Source organism: Lepisosteus oculatus, chromosome 11 (assembly GCF_040954835.1).
Source record: "Lepisosteus oculatus isolate fLepOcu1 chromosome 11, fLepOcu1.hap2, whole genome shotgun sequence".
NCBI classification, from domain to species: domain Eukaryota; kingdom Metazoa; phylum Chordata; class Actinopteri; order Semionotiformes; family Lepisosteidae; genus Lepisosteus; species Lepisosteus oculatus.
Genome location: NC_090706.1, coordinates 4,906,805 through 4,931,179, shown reverse-complemented (window position 1 = coordinate 4,931,179; position 24,375 = coordinate 4,906,805). Strand labels below are relative to the sequence as shown.

Here is a 24,375-nt window from a genome sequence, read left to right as displayed (position 1 = left end):
TCAGGACCTCGGTTATACATCTTGTCCGAAGGACGGCGCCTTTTTACAGTATAGTGTTCCCTTTGCTATTAGGGCATTAGGACCCACATGGACTGCAGGGTGAGCACCCCCTACTGGTCTCACGAACACCTCTTTTAGGAACAAGCTTAGCTTTTCCAGGAGGTCTCCCATCCAGGTACTGGCCAGGCTCACACCTGCTGAGGTTCAGTGGGCTGCCAGGTGTGCCTTGCAGAGTGATATAACTTTGCAGTGACAGCAGATACTGCTTGCTGAGTTAACATAGCTGTTATAATTTACAGGAAACAGATTTAGAAATATGGCAGCAGAGAAATCTGAATGAAATAAGTAGACGTAGAGCAGCAAAACTTATTTTAAGAGTAAAAAGAAGTGAAAAGGCAGTTATTCGCCTCGAGCCTTTTTCTAAAATTAAATGACGAGCAGAACAGTGAACTGGCGCACATGCTCTTCCAATTTGATGATTAGACCCACTGGCCATTTTCTTTAATCTTTTCATTCAAGCCACTCAGATGAAAACATCTGACACAACATGCGAAAATGGTTTGCAAGAAAAAATGATGACTTTCAGATTGTTGGGGGCTGTCATAATTCCAATAAGGGGGCCGAACAGTGTTGTTTTAATCTATTTTCACAATATTGTCTGCATTTCAGCTCCCTCAGGAGAACTGGATACCTGGTGGAAAGTGCTGAACGAGATGGAGAATGTGTATCAGCTATACTGGAAGGTGGGGAGATTGAGTGTCTGATTCCTTCTAAACATTTCTTGCTTCCATCACACTATCATAAAGTGTTGTAAAGCTCCGCAGAGCTTAATGTGATAATCACAGTTCCGCGCGGGGTCGTGTCCCCCGCCGCCTGTTCCGTCCCCCACACCTGTGTCCGGCGTAACGCAACAGGGCACCAACCTCGTGAGCTAAAGGAGACCTCCCCCAGCCCAGGCAGCTGAGGACCCTGCTACGCGCAGGGAGGGCGCTGACGTCACCACACCAGCTCCGCTACATTAAGAAATGTCATCGTATTTGTTTGATCGTGGTTTTGCACATGATTTGCCCATTCTTGTTCTGTGCCTTTGTTTTGCTTTGTCATGGTGCGCGTTGTGGTAACTAGTCCTGCTTCGCAGTGGTTCTCCCTGATTTCTGCTGGTTTATCTCTGCAGGCTTTTATAGAGTGCGTAGTGGTGGTGTCTACACAGAAACCAGTTGGGGTTTAAGGCCCAAGAAACCTATAGCTGTAGAGATGCAAGAAGTCACAGCACAGCTCAGTGATTTTTTTTAAATGAGTTTATTTAATGGACAGGCCCATTCTAAAGAGCAAAAGCAGAGATACAAGTGTATCTTCTGCTGTGCTCTAAACAAAATCAGAGGTCATTTTATAATCCAATTACAGCTCTGTTGTGTTATCATAAATGTAAAGACAGACAAAACATGTACAGTATTGAACACAGAATGTAAAAGGGCGTGAATACATACACACATACAGTACTGTATATATAGTTGGTGTAGAACCTCTCACAGAATGCATTAGTAGTTTTACAAAAGCTGTTTGGGGAGTTCCCCTCATCCCAGTTGTACAAAGCTTATTTTGATAGTATGAAGAAAGATGAGTAGATTCGTAGGCCTCACAGATTTCAGGCACGTGTTTCTTCAGCCCACACGTAAAGAAAGCAATCATATTTAAAGTGTAATATGTTTGAATTCTCGCAGCAGGGGTTAGCTGTGACCTTTTAAAGACATACAGTAGTAAGACAGTTTGCTCTTTGACCTCTGAGCAGAATCTCTTGTTCTTTTTGTATTGTTTTTTAGCCGGCCAAGCAGTTCAAAGCCAACAGCCAACACGTATACTACAAGGTCTTTCAAGGACAGCAAAGAATTGTCTGCAATACTTCGGAAACCCAGTGTGATTTCCAGCTGTATGAAGCCACCAGAAAAGTGTACATTACAGCTGTGAACTCAGCTGGAGAGTCCAGGCCAACTCTGGTCAATCTGAACCTCAACAGAGGTGGGGATTTCTTTGGGTTTTTTTGCTCTCACAGGCACATTTGGATTTGGGAAATGTGTAAAGGGGTGCTGTTGAAATAGGGGAGATGATGTGGTGGATGTCATTTCTGAAAACATTACAAAACACAGTACTGATTCAAATTATGTTTGATCCCCTGTGGTCTCTATACTTAAACTGGGAAGACTTGGGTTGAACAGGTAATTTGTGTCAGCAGGATATGATATCAGTCCAGTGATATCACTGTTACGGCTTAAGAACCCTGAAGAGAGAGAGAGAATTTTTCAGTCAGGGTTAAAGCACACTGGGCTAGGGTTTATTTTCCTACATTATCACACCCTAGAGAACAGCAGTTTCAAGGAGGCCAGACAAAGATTGGCCAGGCTGAAATCACCCTCTGTGTAAATTATATAAACAGCATTCTCTAGTTAGAGAAAGTCTTAAAGAAACTATGGTGTAGTAAATATTGAGGAGAAGTTTTTTAATTGGACTGTTCTAAACTGTGAAGAAAAATGGGGAGCAGAGCTAACTGAAAATCATGTTTTAATTGTTTTTGTAACAAATGTTAATCAGCAGGATTTAATTAGGTGATCTGTGTTCAATACAATGTCAGTGAACCTGCTAAAAATAATTTTAAAATGGTGTATTTGTTGCAGTTCACAGTATGTTTCATTTGAGGCTCGGTTTATATTTATATATAGAGAGGACTTGGGCAGATGTGGTCCAAAATAATAAAACATTGTGGTCTAGCACAAACTATAAAAACAGAAGCAAGACAGATGTTTTTTAGAACTACTAGAAATATTCTCAAAAAAAGTATTAATAAAAGTTGACTACAGTGTATTTTGTTATGAGAATTATGCTCATGTAATAAAACTGGTTCAAGTCCATGTGTAATGATTAAAATCTCTAGTGGACCAATCTTCTAAGGTGCCTCAATAATTTCAAGACTCAAGATGACACAAAGGGCAAATGCTACTAAGAGCAATAGATCAGATGAACAAAATCCATATGAAATGTTTCTTGCCTGAAAAGCAATGACAAACTCTACTTGCTTATACCTTTCTGTTGTAGAATTAGTTTTATGGAATCCATGCATGCTTTCAGTGAAACTATTAGTTTCAGGGATCACAATGAGCATACAGTAAAAGGAAGCTGTCAGATACATTTGGCTCTTATAAACTTAGTTTGATGGATTTATTTTAATGCTATCAAAGCCAATGACATCCAAGGCCTCTGATTTGCAATTTATTTTTGATAAAGACCCAGGAACCTTCCATTCATTCTTGAGCTGAAGCAAATGGAATTGTCACTCAGCTGAATAGACAACGTGTTTGTTGTTCTAGAGTATTCTGTCTTCTACATTAATTGCTCAGTTTTGTCTGTTCACAATTAGCTGCATTCACCTGCATGACGCTGGACACAGAAACTGTTAATTATGACTGTTTGGTCTGAATTTAACTCATTTTCTTTTCCTTCAAACATCAGCTCTGGACCCTGTGTTGAGCATGAGTGTTTCATCTTATGAAGACATTGGGTTCTGGGTTCAGTGGGCTCATCCAGAATCGTCACTTCCAACGGATTTTGTGATCGAATGGTGTGCAGTGTCTGGCAAGGACATTACCTGTTCAATCTCTTTCAAAGTGGTGGCCAGTAATTATTCGGAAACCATCATCTCTGGTATGTACCTGAACGTGTAACAGCATACAGTAAACGTAGATTCTTTTGTGTATGGCACCTGTTACAGCACAACACGTGAAGATGATCTTTCACAGCTCAGATTAAGCCCTATAGTCTGAGCCATGATCTGTTCAAGTCATAACCGGCAGTGACTGAGGTTGTCTAAGGGATGGAATGCTGTTGGCCGAGCACCACAGCTGCTTCTTGGGATTGAGCTGGTCTGGGTGTCCTTGACTTGCCAAGCAACAGCAACCTCTCTGGCTTGCCGACAGCCTGACTAGATCATAGGGACAACCGGTGACCAGCTGACGGTCTATTTCCGTTTTAAATTTGCAACATTCGATTCCGCATTCAGCATTTCAGCATGAATTCAGTGGTTGGCTGTTCATGAGCAATCAAATTTGAATTCCTTTTATGTAGAGCATTTCATCTCAGAGGATTTAAGTAGAGGAGGGGCCACTTTCATCCACCACTGACATACAGTCCCCACCTGGGTGAAGGCTTCCTGCCGTTCCGCAAAGTGACAATTTACTTCACCTCATGAATTAAGGGAGAACTTTAAGGAAGCCAGATTGTTCAGCCCGGAGTGTAATTTAGGCAGGACACCAGGATAAAGACCCTAACTCTTCCAAGCAGTGCCACGTGACACTGCCCACATCACAGCAGCCCTGGCCTCCTTATGTAGAGTTTGTTTCCTGCTACAGAAGTATTAGCTTCTGACATGTGAAGCTATGAGGTATTAACACTGCTGTCAACCATGGTGAATAAAATCATCACCCTCAGAAAATCCAGTGCAACAAGCTGCACTCTTCTTACCATCAACACACATTGTGGGGATATGTCATCATAAAATATGATAAAACCCTGGATGGAAGAAGAACAAAAATGATAATCTGTGTTTTGTGTTTTCCCCACAGAAAACATTGAACCCTACAGACCGTACAAAATATCTGTTTATCCCAGATACAAACGTGGAATTGGATGTCCAATTGCTATGGAAGGATATTCAAAGCAGAAGGGTAAGTGCAGAAATAATTGGGATGTATCTGGTTGTGATGTAGTGCAGCAGGGAAAAAAATCCTTTTTTTTCCCTTTTTACAGTAAGTGGAATGTCATGGGCTTCTTCAGGAAACAACTTATTTTAATGTGCTTGTTGTCAATTTTTTATAATAAACAAGAAAGTTAAATCTATTATTGTAGTAAATGTTTTACTTTTTAAGGCACGCAACAAAGATCTCAGATATACACATTTTCCTATGGTTTGTGATGCAGAGCAGGTGCCAGGGATGTAGTTCTTCTGTTTGTCTAGTCTTAGAGGCTCAAGTCCAAACAGTTTTTATTACAGTCATGAGGGGAGCTGAAATGGTTTTATTAGGAACATGGGGTACATCCTTTGACGAGGATTTGAGTCCTCTCAGCTGTTCATAAATGTGACAGTCTGTTCATGTTGCAATGCCTTTTGAGATACCAAGTTGGTCTTGCAGTCCCCTCTTGTGGACAGCAAATAAATTGCAGCTCAACATTCAAAACCAGCTCAATAATGGGGCCATTTTTCCCTGCTTAGGTAATTAATTCACTGTGATGTGGGCAGTTTTCCCACCATGCCACATAGAGGTGTACAAAAGCCAATGTTTACATTTTAGTTACATTATATCATTATTTTTTATCACCTAGTGATGAATATGAGACAATATGCATCTGTAATATCTAAATCCATGTCCAAGACAAATGTTTCCATGGCAGTATAAAGGTTTTGTTATTAGTTTTCTGTTTCTGAGTCTTTACACTTTGCCATAATATTCTCCATCAAAATTTGATTTTCTGTATCAGTGGATAGTGGTTGTCTTTAGTTTTCTTAAATATAACCTGTATCCTGTAACCCCTGAAGGGAGTCTGAATTATAACGTCCAATTATTTTCTCCATCACAGCTCCATCAAGAGCTCCAAAAATGGAAGTCAGGCAAGTCAGAGACACTCAGGCTGAACTGACATGGGATGAAATTCCAGTGGATGAGCGAAATGGAATCATTAGGAACTACACCATTTTCTACCTGGATGAGAGCAACAAGATCAAAAGTAGGTTAACCGGAGACATTACTAGCAAATGTGTTGCTAACCGTTTCTTACCAGGTGGTCTTGAGGGCCTCTATTCAGATAATCACCTTCGGAATCATCAGCCTCTCAAGTTCTTTACTACGGTCATTTTGATGCTTAAAGAGATATACTGTGGAAAACCTCCTGGCCACTCAGGGATGAACATTTCAGACCCCGCGATCTCTTCATTGAGAGAGGACTGTACTGCATTGCCAAATAAAACAGTAACATGCATGTACTTACCAGTCAAGGGGTTTGAATTTCTAGCCCAATCTGTTGTGCACTGGACCACTTAGTTTAAAGCGGTCTACATTTCTGTGTAGGAGTAAAATGTTTATTTATACACATCTTTGCTCTTTCTTCAGATTCTTGGAGTATTTTATCCGCAGTTTTCCCTGCTTGCCTGCTTTTGCTGGTCTAGCTGTTTTCATACTGATCACTTTATCTGCTTGTTTTGTGTAAGAAGCTGAAAACTCTTTTGTTGCTTATAGCTGAATGTTTTTAAGAACTTGGCAGGTGGCGCCATATTCTTTGCAGTTTGTGTTTCTAAATTGAACAAAATCTTGATGAAATAGTGGTGCCAGATGGTTCTTGACAGCAGAAACTCATTCCTGGGAATTAAATCATCCCTTTGTAAACCTTTGATAAACACCCAGACAGTGTTGGTGATGTGTCTGATAAACAGCAACTGCCTGGAATCTACTCCCTGCTCTCCTGCATTATTTTTTCTTCATCTGTTACTTTTAGGTGTGACTGTCCAGACCCCACAAAGTCAACTGATTCTCGATAACCTAAAGCCTTCATCATCGTACAGAGTATTCATAATGGCTAGCAATGATGCAGGAAGTATAAATGGAACAATCATAGCTATCAGTATGAGAAAAATAGGTGAGAATACATTTTTACTCCGTCATCTAATGTAATTTCCAGTGTAAGTGATAAAAATATAATTAGAGAACTTCCTAAAGTGCTGTCATTATCAGGGAGTTATACTGAACATGAACTACAAGACTGCTTGGGCTAGCAGTCATTATTAATGTCCCTGAGACAGTCACAGTCATGCGTATGTGATGAGGTAAGGTTCACACCGTTTCTGACCTACTGTATGTCAGTACAATCCCTAACCAAAACTGAAGTGAAACAGAAGGATCTCCTCATCCTGATCAGCTCCCTGTTTAAAAGGGGCAAGAGTGATCACTGGGAATTTTGTGTATGTTGCAGCAAATGTTAGAGGGAGAATTAAGGTTAGAGCTGAAGCGTTAAGCAAAGAATACGATTGGCAGTGGATTTAGAGTTAAGGTTCCAGACCAGGCCATGTCTGTTAACTGTTCTAAATCAATAAGGATTTTTTTTCAAAACGGGATTTCCTAGTGATGTGGAATAATCTCACAATGCAGATTAAAACTGTATAACTGACAGTCAAATTTTATTTTGACTAGCTTGGAGCAGTTGACATTTCTGTATAGGAGCAAAACATTTATTTTTACACATCTTTGCTTTTTCTTTAGATTCCTGGAGTATTTTGTCCACAGTTGTCCCTGCTTGTGTCGGTCTAGCTGTTTTCATACTGATTACTTTATCTGCTTGTTTTGCAAAGCAAGAGAGGTGAGTTTGTTTAGGTGTGTTGTGTTAGATGTTTGTGGTGCAAACATGAAAAGTCTTCCATCTTCTATGGATTCTGTTGTCCAGTACCATTACTATTTAGCATTCCAAAATATTTGACATAGGAATCATCTCGCATCCAACTTCACTGTTATTTGAACTTAGTTTAAACAAAAGAATGAGTTAAAAGTCTGAATTTTCTTTGCAGAACTATAAATGTACAGATTGTTATGATTTTTTATGTTCTGGTTTCGTAATTGTGTTCAACAATATTCAGATGTTCTAGCTATCTTTGACAGTATGTCAGCATCAATGATTTACCTCTTGTATTTGTTGATTGAACTGTGTCGCTAGAGTGAATGACATTGATGTTGTTGTTTTTTGAAGACTCAAGCTGCGTTTGTGGCCTGTTGTCCCAGATCCTGCCAATAGCAGCATTCAGAAATGGACGCAGAATGAAGCTTTGAAGGTAAGTACCAGTGGAATTCACCATGAAGAGGCATTAATCCTCAGGTTAAGACATGACCTCAAGCCCTGAGTTGGGAGGCAGATTAGTCAAACTTAATACACAAATGCTTTAACCAAGTCTACTTACTTCAAATAAATTAATTCAAAAACTTAACTGAGATTATCATTTTTCAGTAGATTTAAAGTTACTTAAGATGCACTGTATTAAATATCTCTAAATGCTCTAAGTCAATACTATCACTGTACATTAAAATAAATTATGATTATTTTCTCTTGAAGGATAAACGCCATTTCCAGGACTTGCAGGATCCATCGCCTGTCAACATTTCCAGGTTTAGCATCTTAGATGTTTCTGATGATGTGACAGAAAAAGGGACTCAAAAAGCTGGCCTCAAACCTGAAGATGAATGTTGGCAGCCCTACAGCTACACTGGAGACCTAGGAATGCCCATCTGTAGCTCTTCCCACATAGAAAAGGACTGCGACCACCTGCAGCACAAAGACTACCAGAACTATATGGGAGAGCCTTATGCCACTGTCATTTTCAGTGAATACAGAAGCCAGCAGGGCACGACACCCGTCTACCTCAGATCTGATTCTACTCAGCCCCTTCTCCAGGACCTGTCCCCCAGCCCTAAGCAGTATGAGAATCTGTGGTTCAGCAGTGCCAAAGAGGAAGAGGTCGTCTTTCTAAGTAACCATGGAGACGAACAAGAGGAGAGAGTCTGCAGTGCATCTTGGGATGACTTCCCCCTCCTCAGTCGGCTGATGATAAAGGAAGCTAGCAGCCAGGAGGTTTCCTAATTTTAAGAAAAACAAGGGGCCTGTATGCACAAACCAACCCCCCCTCTTAAGGGGACATTGAGGCTGTTTTAGAAGTATGGCATGCTTCATAAGAGGCATGAAACTGCTACGGTTGGTCCGCATTTCCCTAGACCTTGTATGAACAGCAGGTGATTGAACTGGGACCGCTGATTCCCAGATCATTTGTGGATAAAATAGTCAAAACAACCAAGGCTCAAGCTGGAATGAAACAGACTGAGAAGAATATTTGAATTCACTTCAAGGACTTCATTGTACAGTTTAGGGCTATTGTTCAAGCAGGTGCTTATAGAAATTATACAAAAGTTAAATAATTTGCAGCATCTACTTTATTGAAATTAAACAGGGATAATTTTATTTTCCTATTCTGTTTACATACTTTTTGTTTACGGTATTACCAGTCCAAACAATAAGAAATTTAATTGCCCTTAATTAGTAATTGGGGAAAATCAAATTGCGCTAAATGCTAAGATATGTTGCCTGAGATACAGAGACTGGTCTTGGGACAAAAAAACTCATACTTTTACATGTTTAATAAGGTTTTGTATTGATTTCATTTTCTGATGTGTTATGATTTACATTTTCTAATGTTGTCTATGAATGTATTACTTCTGGAGTTCTTACAAAACACACAATAATATTATTCTATTAATTTTAGTCAGTTTATGTTCAAGGATATTTTATTCAAGAGTGAGAGTTTTTATTTTCAAATATTTTAATGCAGTTAATGCAAGGGAATAAAGTCATTGAAATATGTATGGTTTCAACATGTTATATTTGTTTGTTTTTGAACTTGCTCTAAGCAGAATAGCTACTGTGTTTATCTTTCATTTTCACTCTCTAGCTCTTACGACATCAATGAAAGTGCAATATCCGAGCACACTTTATAACCGTGTACATTGTCTTTATTTTCTGTTTGTTAACCTTTTGCTAAAGTCTACTTTATATCACCAAAAGCAGAAGCTAGAATTCCATTAGAACTTACTTTTTTTCCATTTGAAACAGTGCTATTACTTATAATCCTTCTTCTTAGAAGAAAAACATACTGATAGGGCCAACAATGGACCATATTTATCATAATTTCTGCAGCCTTTTTACGTCAGTATACACTGTGGTTTGCTTTTTGCTCATAAAAATGTAAGAAAATGTTTGCTTGTGAAATACAAAAAGGTGGCACTTGTATAATTTGTAACCCTTTTATTTTAAGGTATACGGTAGAAAAATGTGGAAAGGTGAAACCCTTAATGTATTCAGATTCAGTACTCCAGTTTTTTTTTGTTTTTTCCAATTTAGCTCTATTGCCTAATTGATATTCACATATGCTTAATTGGATTTATTTGCACCAGGTTTACATCTATTAATTTATTGCTTTGTAACATACATAACTTGTGATTTTTCAAGATATAAATGCCTTGAAGGATGACTGGAGTGTTTAACCTACAGTATGTACATACCTACATTCTTTTAACTAGAATGTAAACCAGATTTTATTGCCGCATTTATATTTTAATTACTGTTACAGTTGTTTAACTCTTTTTTTTGTGTTGTTTTTTGTAGATATTCTAGCAGTGTTCTATGTTATTTTGTCAGAATACCGATGAAGGTTAATGCACTTTTTACATCCACCAAGTCACTGTTATACATTTTCATTTTCATGTTCTGTTATTGCCGTTCATTTTATGAAGTTTATGTTCTGTTTCTGAGCAGAAAAAATGTTCCAGTTACTTTGTTTTGTTTTTTGATGGGCGATAGGCTAATAAAGCTCACTGATCTCATGGATAAAATGTTGTTTTGTGATTCCGTATTCTTATTTTATTATAGAGATGCATTTTTATTTTAAAATAATGTCTAAAATTAATAAGAACAGGGAAATTTCTCTCATTTAAAGTAACGTAGTGTAACGCATACGGCCACCATTGCAGGTTGTTCGAGCCGGCTTACCAGCGCGGTGACGTCACCGCCCTTCCCTGTGAATAGCTGAGACCACAGCCGCCAGGCTGATGGGAAGTTTCCCTTTAGCTCAACTGGCTGGGTCCTTGTTGACTAACGCCGGAGGCCTGGGTTCGAGTCCCCGACGGTGGGGGGCTGACCTGAGGCGGCAGCGGCGAGGGCGCCTACCCACGTGAACCCTGGAGCATTACAGTAATGACTTTGAACCTGAAATTCGCCGTAGGTTGTATGCGCGCCAAAAAGGCTTTCGTGACCACATTATGTTCAACTAAAGCGTCTACTAAATCAAACAGATTTGGGCAAACAGGTCCCACGTTCTGTTCGGCGGTGCACGCCAACAGAGACTTGACGCAGCAGGTGTGCCGCTTCAAAAGGCGGAGAATTGAACCCTTTCAGGTTACAGAGGTGTTCTTGGTAGCGGAGAAAGATAGATGGAGAGCAGTTTTTTATAAGAGCTAGGGGTAGCCCTTTCTAAAAGGCGCAGTGGGGGGGGCGAACCTGCCAGAGAGCTACGTCAAGGGGTGACAGGACAGTCCGAGATCTGTGGGGGGGCTAGGGGAATTCTACGATGTCAGTAATAAACATATCAAACCGCAATATCTCTCAAACACAACATAAACTGGAATGCTACAGAACCCTAAACAGACAATACACACTTGCCGAATATTTGACCAAGTTAAGAAACGGTAAAAAGAAACAGACCCTGAAGAAGTACAGGCTCAGTGACCACAGCCTGGCCATAGAAACTGGGCGACACAGGCAGACCTGGCTGCCCAGAGAGGACAGGCTGTGCTCCCACTGCCAGCGGAAAGAAATAGAGAAATAGAGACAGAGACGCACTTCCTACTGCATTGCCACAAATATTCTGGGATTAGAGAAACATTCTTCCCTAAATTCAGTAATCTGATCCCAGAGTTCCCACACCTGCCAGAATCACGTGTCCCAATCCTACTGGGAAAGGGAGGTGGGAATTTAGTTGAACTGGCAGCCCAGTATGTGATCTCCTGTCACAGCCTGAGGAACAGTGAGTCTGTCTCCCTATAATGCTCCATATGTTTACAGTATATGTAAATATTTTATGATATGTCTTTTTTGTAAATGTCTGTAATATGTCTGTAGATTTTACTTTATTTTTATTTTTTGTTTTGTTTCATGTTAATTTTATTTTATTTGCTTTGGCAACACTGCTTTTACTCATCGGTCATGCCAATAAAGCATCTTGAATTGAATAAACAGAAAATATTCTGTATACGAGGATCTACAGGCAGGGTCTTCAACAAATTGAAGCAAAACTTTTCACCCCCTATTGAACTTTGGACAGAGTCTACGCTCTCATACTGTGGGTCTGTTCTGAAGATAGTTCAGATAGGTTTATTACTCCAACAGCGTTGAACTGAAAAGCAGAAAACAGGACTCATTCAGGCCATGTCCTGTCACTTTCGAGTGTTATCTGGCATCGTTTGCTTTTCCATTGCAGGCAAAGTCGATCGAGTAACTATTCAGGTCTGAGGAACATGGCTTCCGCCGTGTAGGCTGCTGTAAGGGCGACTACAGCACGTTTTTTATATCACAGTATAACGTTTAAAGGACGCTCATTGGTGTTCGGATAGTTGTTCCTCATAAATAAAACGATGCTTTTAAGCAGAGCTATTAAATCTGCGTCGTGTCTACGAGAATGGAGTTTTATCTCAAGTATAACACAAAACATCTCGTTACTAACATCACCACACGGTGCTCGCTTTGCGGTGTCGGCACGACCTCTATCGCACTGTTTTCATTCCCGATGGACTGCAGCTCAACAGGAGTCTCGCAGTAAGTACTTTATATATATATAGTGACACAGTAACTGTGCCAGAGACTGGATCGCAGTTACAATAATTTGCCGGTTATTACTATAATATAAATATTCGCTTTGCCAGGTTTAATTCGATTAGAAGCGTCCGTACATTAAATAATGTTTAACATTTGTTGGAATGCATTAATCAATTTAGCGTGGATGCCTTTGTTTTAATGTGATTTATTTTAAATTTTACCTCGGTTTGGTGTTGCCACCCTGATGACAGTTAAATAATAAATCTCCCTCTTCTCCAGTAGAGGGCATTCAGGGAACAGTACAGCTCTGTAATAATAATAGTTAATGGGCCAGTAAAGTCAGGAATTATATGGGAATAAACATGTTAAGTGACATGCCAATAGCGTTTCAGTTGTGTTGCAAGATCGCCATTCATATCGCACAGTAAATGTGGATACCCATCGTGGGATATTTATGTTCAGAATGTCTGTTCCTTAGACGTTCAGGAAGAGATGATTGCGAATTACTAACGCCACCCTCAATATTTAAAAGAACGTTGTGTAGAGATATTTCAAGGAATAAAATGCAAGAAACGCGTTATTCGGGGTTTTGTTTTTCTTCCATTAAGTACCAAGTCTGATCGAACAGTTCAATCTAAACCGCCATCAGTTCTAAACTTAGGTTAGGAGGGTAGAGTAACCAAGCCAGGGGATGTCCGTATTGGTACTGGCGCGCTTTTATTTTCTACGTTGGTGTTGGTCAACGAGTGAGCAGACGGTCCGTCAGACAGCAGGTATTCATAGTCTTTGCCCACAGCTCTCACGAGTAAAAGAGTGTGGCAAGGTTTTTAATAGAGGGGGTGAGCTGGTCTGAAGGTTATTAACAGTAATTCCTTGTGTCTGCACTGTCCTTTTTATATATGCTGTGGAAACAGTTCACCTGCAACTGAAAAGCCGCACCAGTTATATTCACAGACTTCTTTTTTTATTTATTTCAGAGGCAATGTATCCGTTGGAAAGTTAGGTGCTGTGAAAAAAAGTAGCGACCAAACTTTGGTGTTGTGTGTAATGGAATTTGTTAACATGCAAACACCATTGTAGTTATTTTGTTCTTCTTGTCCTTTATAAGCTAAAATTAAAAAAAAAAACATCCTGCTTAGGACGATCAGGATGTGGCAAACCATAACGAGTTTCCTCCCTAATGCACACTCATGCACTGGCCCACTACATCAAACTTACAGATCACTGAGGTGCCTCGAAGTGCTGCATAAAACCACTCTGCTCGGAAGAGTTCACAAATAAGTGCTGGGTGCTAGTAATGTCTCAGTTTGACAGATCACATGTTGTTTTTTTCAACACCCTAAAAGAAAAATGTGTGACAGCACTATGGTGTATAACATATTAACAATTTGATCTTCATTGGAGAAAGTATTCGCATTTCTCATTAGGGTATCTCCCAAGGCCTAATCTCTCATCTTGAAATAAAAATGAGGTGCACCCCCTAAAGGCAAAGACTATTTCAGTATTTTACAATGTGATAAGTCTATTGCATTCCAGAAGATGTATCTTGTTAGTCGGTGGGTTTCAGTCTGTTTTAGCTTTTTTCTTTGTTGTTTTGTACTCACCAGATAGCAGCAGTGTTGTCCAGGCTGTACGAAACTATGTTCGTGCTGTCCGAAAAAGGCAAGGTATGTAATTGAAATGCTGATGGTTCCTCCTTAACGTGCAATCTTTATTGCACTAACACAAGGTGTGGCACGTGGTTTCTCAATTTTTCAAGGGAAAGCCATTGAAAGGCAACAAAAGTGTTTAAGGTCAGAACTGATGAAACAAGAGCAACATAAAGATAGATTTATGACTTGGGAGAAAAATGGAACTGCACATAATTGAGGCTTAACCCCGTTATCAAACCAAAGGAGGCGAAATACTCTTAGAATTACAACATTATAAGTGTTTTGCATTTCTCTGTCAGAAATCATATTCTGCTCAGTAAGTGTGTGTGGTTGTGGAAGCTGACATCACACATTCTGACCCAGCATGTCCAAGAGGTGATCATGCTGGGCGAATAGGCCAGCTGAATGGCCAGTCCGTCTCTCTCTCACTCACACACACACACACACAGGACGTTCTGGCAAATGCATGTGGCCTGCACTGTCATGCATACATGCAAGGGCATAATTTTGCACAAAGCAGGGCACAAGAACATTTTCTCTGTGGTGCAGGAGCCATCAATAATAGGTGTGATCTTCAGTAGTCCCCTGTTGCAGCCTTTCTGTCACACCTTCACATGGTCTGCTGGAACATCACAACACAACGTGGATGGTGACCGTCCTTGTATCTGTGTTGCACTCTCTGCTTGCCATCAGAACAGTGAACTGATACTTCTCGTTGAATGCAAAATTGCACCATTGTTGCATTTGTCTCTGTGACATTGCATGGTTGTCCCATGTTAGTTATTGAGTACCAAGCCTTCATCCTTCATCCTGGGGCCTCCATATTATTGTATAAGAGCTGATGTGGCCATCAGTCTCTCCAATGGTGCTGGGTACAGGACAGTGCCAGACACAGAGGTGCCCCATTACTGATCTTGTGCAGGGTGGTGTCACAGCTACCCTGGTTGCTGTTTGTGCAGACCTGTTTTTGAAGACCTTGGCCATTACTGTTCCTGCCTTCAGCATCCCAATGGTCTCTTCCTTTCCTCCTGTTGGCAGCTGTGGCATTTTGTCTTGGCTATAATTGGTAATTGGTTTCACATCCTTTTGTATCCACAGAGATAAGTCAGTGAAATAATTTTACTGATTAGTTTTTGAATGTATACATCTGGGGAATTGTTGAAATCAGAATCATTTGTTGTGTTTTTAATGCCTCTCAATATATACAGACTACAGTGGTCATTCATATAAGGATAGGACTGAAATGCTGAGAGCGTAAGAATATTTTATCTTCCACTGATTCTACCATATTCTTCCATCTGACTCGTTGCTTGTGAAGGAGTAGATTTAAGTTGCAGTATTTCCATTTTGATTGCAAGAGTTCTTGATCATTAAATAGAAACAGAAGTAGATCATGTTTTATTTCACACCTTTTAGACTTTATTTTGATAGCCATTTTACAGATTACATGACCAGATCAGTACAGTACTTGTTTTTGAAAGCTGAAATGTCTTGTGTGCTATCACACTGTAAAAACCTCTTCTCTTTTTAGAAATGGAATGTGAAGTAAAAGAACATTGTGAAATGTTTTAGGCACGTCTTAATGTTTTCAGATAAATCTGGTGCCTTTGTGTCCCAAATAAATTACAGAATATATTTGTGTTTTGCTTATTTTCCCAGAGGTCCCTAGTCAGCTGGATGACCTGCCAGCGACAATGTTGAAAATAGACTATGCTGCTGTTCACATGGCTGAAAAGTATGTCTTAGATTTTTATTGCAGTAGGTATTGAATCAGTCAGTATATAAATTGAACCGCTGACCATTATGTCTGATTCATGAATGAACTTATGTGCAGCTTTACTAACTCAACTACAGACTACAAGTCAATGTATGACAAAATTATGTAAATTTATTTTTATTTTACTAACAGCTTGAAATCAAAACTAACACCTAGTCTACCGTTTAGATTAATGTGAATATGCATATTAATTTATACTCCACTTTTATTCCGTGAAATCAACTCGTATATTTGTGAAACTTTATTTTTCAGGAGTCATCAAGGAGTTTCTCAGGCAGTGGGTTGGTTTTAGTGTAGGCTAAAAATAGTCTTTATCTAAATAATAAATAATAGGCCTGAATAGTACAGTATAGTTAAAATAGTACTGTTAAAATAAATGGCACATACTTCCCACCCTTGTATGTTTTATATAATTGATCTATTTTATCTATTGCTTTAAATAGAGATATCACTTCAATATCATATCACTGTGCTTCACTGCACATCAGTTCTGAATACCTGAAAAGAAAGTAATGAAGTAAAATGTTTTTTCCTATTTTTAACCTAAAATGTATTGACCGACAGGGCTGATGACACAGTTAAGAAGCTCCTTACATTAGAACTTGCAAGCCATGTAAGTACAGTTTATTTTTCTCTTTATGTACTGTAGTTGCGCGGCCTGTCTCAGGCAGTCTTTGTTTCTTTTGATTGTGCTGTAAGTAGCTCAGTTCAGTGCTACTGCAAAAGGAAAACTGTTTCAGTCAGGAAGTATACATTGCAGATTTCCTGAAACAGTAAAAGCTGAATGATTTAAACTGCAAGAGTTACGTTTTTTGTGTTTCATTGACAGAAAGAAAAACTCAGGATTAAAAAGGAGCAGCTGATGGCTAAGGTAAAAAGAAATGAGTCAGACCGAGGATCCACAGAAGTGCAGGGTAAGTTTCTCTTGTGGTATGTTAAGCCAATAGGAAACTGGCTATATTGGCAGGAATGAGAGTCATGTTGGACTGGTACTGGTCTGTTTTATAACAAGCAATCCACCTCTTATTACAACAATGACAAAGAATGCCTGATAGTCAGACAGATCTGCATGCTAAATGTGATGGATTTTCAGATACAACACTTTGTATAGACTGCCCATAAGCTGCTACTTTTTAGTCCTGAAAAATGTCATTCTTGCCGTTTTAATCATTCAGCGTTTACCGTTTTTGACGATCAAATGACGTGCTTGGTTTCTTGTTGTCTAAACTGTTGTATTAATAACAGTCCACGTTGTAACAGTAGAAGACATTGACACACTGTAATTATCTTGTACCACTTGATTGTGTTTAAGATGTCTACAGCAGTGTATTTTCTTTTTAAGTGGAAAATGGTTTTCATTCAGTCCTGTAAATCCTCCTGGTGCAACTGTTGTCATTAAAAACAAGAAGCACATTGGGGTTTTTTAGAAGTTGCTTGTATTTGCTCTAATTTTCCCAGGCATTTTACATTTTTCTTTATTTTTCCCACCTCAGTGGCCGTCTTGACAGCAAAGATCCGTAATTACCAGGAACACTTGCAGTATCACACAAAGGTATAGTGAATGAAGCCTTAGAACATCTCAATTATTTTCACAGTATAATTTTTTGCCACTTTCAGTCTGTTTTTCAGCTGAGGGGGAGCATTTTAGCACCTTCTTACCGCTTGTGTTGCTAGTGTTGCAGATGCTGCAAATGTTTTATGACCATCTTAATACTTTATAAAGGAAGTTTTTAAACCTTCCACTTGACAGTTTTTAAACCTTCCACTTCACAGTTTTTGGGGAACTGCAGCTCCAATTTCTCAGATCAGCTATTAAATCCCAGTAACAAAACTAATTAATTGAAGGAATAGAAAAATTGTACAACTGTCAAATTAAGCATAAAATCGTGAACTTTTTGAAAGACCTTTGAGTCGCCATGTTGTCACAGACCCCTGAGTGAGAGCGGGAGTTCACAAGAATTGTGAAGCGGAGCGGCCCTTCTTGATCACTAGTCACTGTAATGACTAATGTAATGCAACGTATGAGTGAAAGCACAAGCTGTACAGCAGATATTCCACCGCAGAAAGTTTTCATCATGTTCTGCATGCAGAGTTAAAAGTCCTGTTGGAACCAAAATTGAACTTATTAGGTTGCAGTCAATCATCACTCCTTCCTTTGGAAATGTCAGCGATAACAGTTTTGATGTTTTATTAAAACGTGTCAGCATCTTAAAGCAAAGTCTGAAAACATTTTCTTGGTTTGGATTGGCATTACATTTTGCCTTCTTTTTCTTCCTGATGGTCCAATTGCAATGTCTGGGCAGGACAAAGCGAACAAGAGACGGATGCTCATGGCCATCGACAGGAGGAAGAAGCTCCTGAAGTACTTGAGGCGCACTCGCTATGACCTGTTCGAGAATGTCTGTCAGCAGCTAGGAATCACCTACACCTTCCCCCCAGAGTACTACAGAAGAGTCACCCGGCGCTGGGCTGCCAAGAAGGCATTCTGCATTAAGGTCTGAAACTCAGGGATGTGTTGCTAGGTGTTCTTTGTGAAACATAAACTCCTCTGAAATATTTCCTTTTCTTTCAGTAAGGTGTTCACAACTCCAGTCCTGCCGGTGGGCTGCCGTCTAGTGGTTTGATAAACATCTTAATATTCTCAGCACCAAAAGAACTGGAGAACAGTGTTGAACTGTTCCATTTCAGTCAACAGTTGGATTGGTTAAGGACTTAACACTCTGGTGTTCATTGCACCTGAACTGTTATTAATGAGAGCAGTACCTGTCCCCTCTCCCACAAGCTAGCTATCCTGTACCCTGAGCAGCTAGCTCTTGCCAGGCATATAATTCAGATGACCCACCAAGGTCATTTCAGAGGATGCTTGTACCTGGACCGTAGGTCTCCTGGTCAAGAGAGGTGAGAGTAGCTGATTAAAGATCTGACAATTCCAGAGCAGGTTGGCATAAAAAAGAAAAAGTAAATTTAAAATTCTGTTTCTTTCAGGTGAATGACTGACTTTTAAGTTCTGTATACATACAATACAAGATTGTTTTCTTTTAAAACCTCATTGTACCTTTCACAAAGCTGCTTAGACTTAAGACCAGAATGCTTCTGGAGTAAAAACTTCAAAGAGCAGGATGTGGTGTTGGTGGTTTAATGGGAGGACATCCTTGTTTTCTGGCTTTTAATAACTCAGCATAATAGTATGAAAAAAAAGGATTCATCATGTTTTTTTTAGTGTAATTTCTCCATGTTTTTAAACGGCAAGTTTGGAAGAGTGAGATGTAATCACTGAGTGACTCCAGCCACTCGTCTCCTCTGGAGGTAATGATATGCACCTGTCTCTCCTAGGTTTTCAATGAAGTTCAGAAGCAGAAAGCCGCAGAGAAGAAGAGACAGAGGGAGGCAGCGACACTGAAGGAAGAGTCAGCAGACAAACAGAAGGGGGTGGATGGATCGCCCGTTTAGTGAATAGAGACCTGAGGCTGGACTTGGATACTATATTAATAAACCATACTTATCCCACCTACTGACTAAAAGCAAAAAAAAAAAGATGTTTTTCTGTAATTTGCTCATTGATATGAATAATTATTTCCAGTATAAATTTCTGAGTCTGTTTTTTAACATTCTTTTGTGCTATTCATGCCTTTTGGTGTAGAATGTTTCTCTTCCTGTGACCCCATTATTGTTTTGTGTCATATCTAGTAATGTAGGTTTTCTGATTTGATTTGGTGCAGTTTCAAAGAGCACAACAAGAGTACTTGTTACACAAAAAGTCCGATTTAACCTTTAAATATCTGACACAAAACCGAGCACCGTTTACTCTTTAACAGTCAGACACAGGTGGGGATAAAAGTGATAAAGGCATAGGCATATTATACAAGGCAGTCATCTTCCTTTCTGAATCATGTCACTTATTCTTTTAAATGACCTATTTAAGGAACATACACAACACTATGTACATTGATGTAGATGCTGGAATACAAACTTGCATAATAGTGATGAGTTACTTCCCTTGGATTATAGCTTTAAAAATGTTTAAGATTGTTAGCAAGTTTTGGTAAGCAATTCCTGCTTTTTTAGACAGCACTTAAATGTGTTCAAATATTGTAAGCTTTTCAACTGGAAGATAGATTATTTCAATCTGCTGAAGTCAGCTAATTGATATCTCTGGCTACGGTTTTAATAGAGATAATGTGGAATTATTTATACTCACATTGAACATCAAAATCAACTTTTCTCTAATACTTTATCAGGAAACTGTCATTTTACTGAGTAGAATAATGACTCAATTCAGTGTGCCGATTTATATTTTCCATGGGGGTCTAATGTGAATGTCACAGGTTAGCAGCATGTTGCCGTTACATGACACATTTCACACTAGGCTGCAGGACTGAGCTCACCCCACAAGTGTTCATTGGGGCTCTGGTCTTCTCTAGCAGGGCCACCGAGGCCTAGCTGTCCCTTTCTCATCTCGCAAGAAAGCTTGTGAGCTCAAGGATTTGTATTGCCCTGCTGGGATGTTGTCACATCATCCATCGGGATGAGCCTGCAGCAATGGAAGAAAGTGAGGACAAAGAATCTGATCAGTGTAGCTTCATGCAATGAGGTTCTGCCATCGGTAACTGCGGGTGGAGTTCTGTAGTAGCTAGACACCTCTCCTCAGACATTACGGTTGCTCTGAGATATGCAACAAGTGCCATATCACTCTGAATGCCAGAGCCAAATTAATGTTCATCTGGGTGGTCTCCACAAAACCTCAGTTAATCTCTAAAAAAGGTCTTTGACGAGCCACCTTCTCGCAGTTAAACTGTGGTTTAAAACGGTCATGAAAATGGAGCAAGTGTGCTTGGGTGTTCATCTAGGGGAGGTGTTGTGACTTGTGGTCTCCCAGATTGGGTTTTATCGCTGCCTGACTGCATTAGTGCATTTTCCAGCGTACTGAAGATGTCGTTCTCTTGATAAGCAAAGCATACTGGTTCCTTTCATTGTTTTTCTTGATATTCGGTCAATCAGCTTTCTTACTAATGAGGGGATTAAGTGCTTACGTACCAGTCAAAACCACTTGACTGTCTCGGAGTCATGAATGATCAGATATTTAAAATTACGCCAGCATTTACTCAATATCCGAAATCCATATTTTTGTTCTCCAAAACCATATGTGCATAAAAGGTTTCTTTTGATGATTAAAATATTTAGTATATCAACATACTGTATGACACCATATTGTCGTTAAATCTTGAGTGACACCAAAAAGTATAATTTCCTTTTTTTACTGGGTAGGGAGCCAATAGCTTACTTTTGGAAAGAAAACTAAACTGGTCAGTGAGTCTGTGGAACCATGGGACTTTTAAATTAAATTACTGTTTTTATTATCTTGAGTTCTTGTTATGGGATCTCCTTACATTGTGACATGGAACAGCTAAATGTATATACCACAACTTTTGGAGCAAGAACAGCACCTATATACTAATCTCTGCGTCAATGCTATTACATCATTTCCTGTGTTTAAAAGCCACCTCCACTCTGACAAAGTGACAGTATCGCCGAGGTATTTGGTAAGTAAGCATATTTTTTAAGTACCTCGTTTTCTGATTGGTTTTAATTTCAAAATTGACACGTAATGTGAAATTTACTGCAGATTGTTAGCATGAAATTGTGGATTATTTTAGATGACAGCCATTTCCCCTGTCATTCTAGAGTTTTATATACTATTTATCTGAAATTTATTTATACAATTAACTTGAGACCTTCTAAACTTTTTTGCTGTTACTGAATCTCTTCTATAGAGATATGATGATGTTTTCCCTGTGCTTTATCTGAACTTATGAACAATTTTGAATCGGAAAGGGAGAGATATTAGTAAAAGGTTCAATGGTATATTGTATAGGATTTATACATGTAGAAATTACTAAAACATAGATTAACAGGCTCGTGGATGTTGGGGAGTTCTGAGATAAGATATTTTCTCATTATTTGAAAATGATGCACAGTCTGGGGTATCACTATTCAACAAAAAGTGTTTTTTTTTCCGGTTTCCTTTTGATAAAGCAGAGGTGTGGGATTGTTGCCGCACCATGAACAAAACCTTAGTGTCTTCAAAAGTTTTATTTCTCTACACTATTCAGGTAGAATAACTGGAAGAGGAATGATGCAGTACAATGGGAATAAAAGCAGAGGTTTTCCAATTTTGCATTGACCAGAATTTGTATGTTCAATGCTAATGGCAGTTGTTCTCAAAGCAGGAAGTGTGCTGCTTGGCTAAGAGATGTTACAGCATTCAGAATTGCTTCATGTTGCGGGCAGTTTTTGTCACCTCAGAGTTTCCTTTTTGTAGAGCAAGCATTATGTTACTCTTGAAAGACTCCAGTGACAGGAAAGACAATCTCATAATGAGACTTTGCCAGATTAAAGGAGAGAAATAGTTTAGAAATTAGCTAATCAAATGGCGCAAGAGGACCTCCATGTTTAGCTGTAACAAATCTTTGAAGACGCCTATAAGCTCTACTGCAAACATACCGTCTTCTGATATCTGCAGTGGGTACTTTCTCTAGTTATTTATTTTCCATTGTCTTTTTTAACACCTGGATGTCACTGCCTCTTTCTCTGCCGTTTGTAGCGGTCACCATCTTCTGATTAAATGTCAACCCCTGCCGTCACTCAGCAGCCTGGAATCACGTCTTATGGCACCAACGTTCAGACAGGCGAATGGAGTACAGGTCTCTGCTCCTGCTGCAATGACATGCTGGTCTGTAAGTATGGCCCTTTAGCATGCCATAACCCAGAGAAGACTACCAAAGCCACTTGGTTCTTCTGTTTTTTTCATCTCGTGTAAAACAGTGGCCATTAGAAGGTGGTTTTGTGCCCAGTAACTGTATTTGGAGAACATTCAGAGACAGCGATGTTAAGCCATGTTTAGGTGTAGATTCTTCAAAGGGCTGGATGAGGGGGGTGTTTCGTCTACTACACGCTGTCAGCATGGGTTTTTATTCAGGGCACAGATCAAATTAAGAAGGGATGGTTCGCCCTTCTTCACACTGCCCCGGAACAGCCAATGAGCAGGGCAACGTTTTTAAGAAAAATGAACTCTGGCTTTTGCAACTTTGTAACTTATAATTTTCCTTCTAAACTTTGTAACTCTGTTACTTCTCATTTTTACTTCTATTTAATGGAAAAGACAAATGCCTCCTCATTCGTGTTACGCAGTACTACCCATCTATCACACATGGGAGGTTACAAACAAGAGCTGGCTGTTTAGTTCCTATATTGCGGATAGAAAATTGTTAAATAGCTCATTGGTTCCACTGTCTCCTCCAGATGTTTCTTGAATAGTCCCAAGCGGTTCACTTCAGCTAACAGTTTGCTTAGGCTGGCTGGGCAGTTTGTTCTGATGGATCATTAAAGAAATGATGAATACACTATCTCGTGTATAAATAAATAATTGTGCATATAGCATTTTACTAATGTCATTATTTGTTTTCCTTTTAGGTTTTGTGGGGTTTTGTTGTCCTATGGCAGTGAGCTGTTACACCGCTCATTTGTATGGAGAGAATGTGTGTCTGGGTTGTATCCCAGGCGGGACTACAGCCTTAAGGACACACATGCGGCTGACATATGGAATTCAGGTATATGACCCTCACAAACTTGACCGGAGACTGCGGGAAAGGCCTTACAGAAATTCTCACTATGATAAATTCGCGTTGTCGTTTTTTAGACCAACGTGTGCATTGAAACCCATGTCACTTTTTCGTTAGGAGTTAACTGGGGGGACACGAAAGTGTGACGTCGGCGTCTTCAGTTGGCCGGTCTGATAAGACGTTCGCATCATGTGAAGTGCATCACCATCTCTCATTGAGATGGGAGATTAACAGCTTCAAACAGCAGCTGAACTGCAGTCGAGTTAATGCTGTATTTATGGTGCAGCCCTGGTCATTGTCTCATCGTTTGTCGATCTGCTGCAGGGAACGATCTGCAATGACGCGCTCATGACGTGCTGCTGTGGCCTGTGCGAGAGTTGCCGGATGGCTCGGGAAGTTCGGATCCGGAATGGAGAAGTCTAGAGCGAACCTGAAGATGTGTTTTATGTTTTTCATTAAGTTCCTGTCTTCTCTGTCGCACCAGTTTGTGATCCACCTCGGTTTTTCCCGCACATATTTAAGTGTTCTGTTGAAAAAAAAAAAGCCCACTGTCCAAAAAGTGTTCCCTACAAACAATCACGTTTCACAAAGATGTAACTTTATTTTCCCCACTTGTTATCTTGTTTTCCAAGATTGCGGGGGGGGATAAATTGCTAATGTGTTCAAAAACTAACTTAATCGTGTTCATCTTCGATAACACGCCGAACAATGAATTAAGGAGCTGCGGATACCTCCCAAAGCCTGCGTGGTCTTTAACAGCAGTGCAAGCTACAGGTTCGTACATTCACGCTAATAAAGCAATAAGAGTTGAATAAGAGAGCGCGTCTCCTTGCTCACACATCAGCACACAGGACGGTGCGCTCAGGCTGAGCGGCTGTGGCCGCTT

At 39.7% G+C, this 24,375-nt stretch overlaps 3 protein-coding genes across 3 annotated transcripts in view; all 3 read left to right on the top strand.

Moving 5' to 3' along the window:
* csf3r (colony stimulating factor 3 receptor) overlaps window positions 1–10,457 on the top strand; it is a 30,647-nt gene extending 20,190 nt beyond the window's left edge. The window contains exons 8-16 of the mRNA XM_015348841.2: window positions 670–743; window positions 1,821–2,016; window positions 3,502–3,693; window positions 4,611–4,712; window positions 5,623–5,769; window positions 6,535–6,675; window positions 7,296–7,392; window positions 7,777–7,858; window positions 8,137–10,457. Of these exons, the coding sequence (XP_015204327.2) occupies window positions 670–743; window positions 1,821–2,016; window positions 3,502–3,693; window positions 4,611–4,712; window positions 5,623–5,769; window positions 6,535–6,675; window positions 7,296–7,392; window positions 7,777–7,858; window positions 8,137–8,661 (1,556 nt within the window). The 3' untranslated portion in view covers window positions 8,662–10,457. The remainder of the gene's footprint in view (window positions 1–669; window positions 744–1,820; window positions 2,017–3,501; window positions 3,694–4,610; window positions 4,713–5,622; window positions 5,770–6,534; window positions 6,676–7,295; window positions 7,393–7,776; window positions 7,859–8,136) is intronic.
* Window positions 10,458–12,116: 1,659 nt separating this feature from the next.
* mrps15 (mitochondrial ribosomal protein S15) lies at window positions 12,117–19,456 on the top strand. Its single transcript, XM_015348659.2, has 8 exons — window positions 12,117–12,441; window positions 14,049–14,108; window positions 15,753–15,828; window positions 16,435–16,483; window positions 16,700–16,784; window positions 17,364–17,422; window positions 18,174–18,365; window positions 19,204–19,456. The coding sequence occupies exons 1-8, from the start codon at window positions 12,261–12,263 to the stop codon at window positions 19,318–19,320; spliced, it is 819 nt and encodes a 272-aa protein (XP_015204145.2). The 5' UTR covers window positions 12,117–12,260; the 3' UTR covers window positions 19,321–19,456.
* Window positions 19,457–21,376: 1,920 nt separating this feature from the next.
* Window positions 21,377–24,306, top strand: LOC102686673 (PLAC8-like protein 1). The gene is made up of 4 exons (XM_006631253.3): window positions 21,377–21,410; window positions 22,472–22,604; window positions 23,341–23,477; window positions 23,814–24,306. The coding sequence occupies exons 2-4, from the start codon at window positions 22,493–22,495 to the stop codon at window positions 23,910–23,912; spliced, it is 348 nt and encodes a 115-aa protein (XP_006631316.1). The 5' UTR covers window positions 21,377–21,410; window positions 22,472–22,492; the 3' UTR covers window positions 23,913–24,306.
* The last annotated feature ends 69 nt before the right edge of the window (window positions 24,307–24,375 follow it).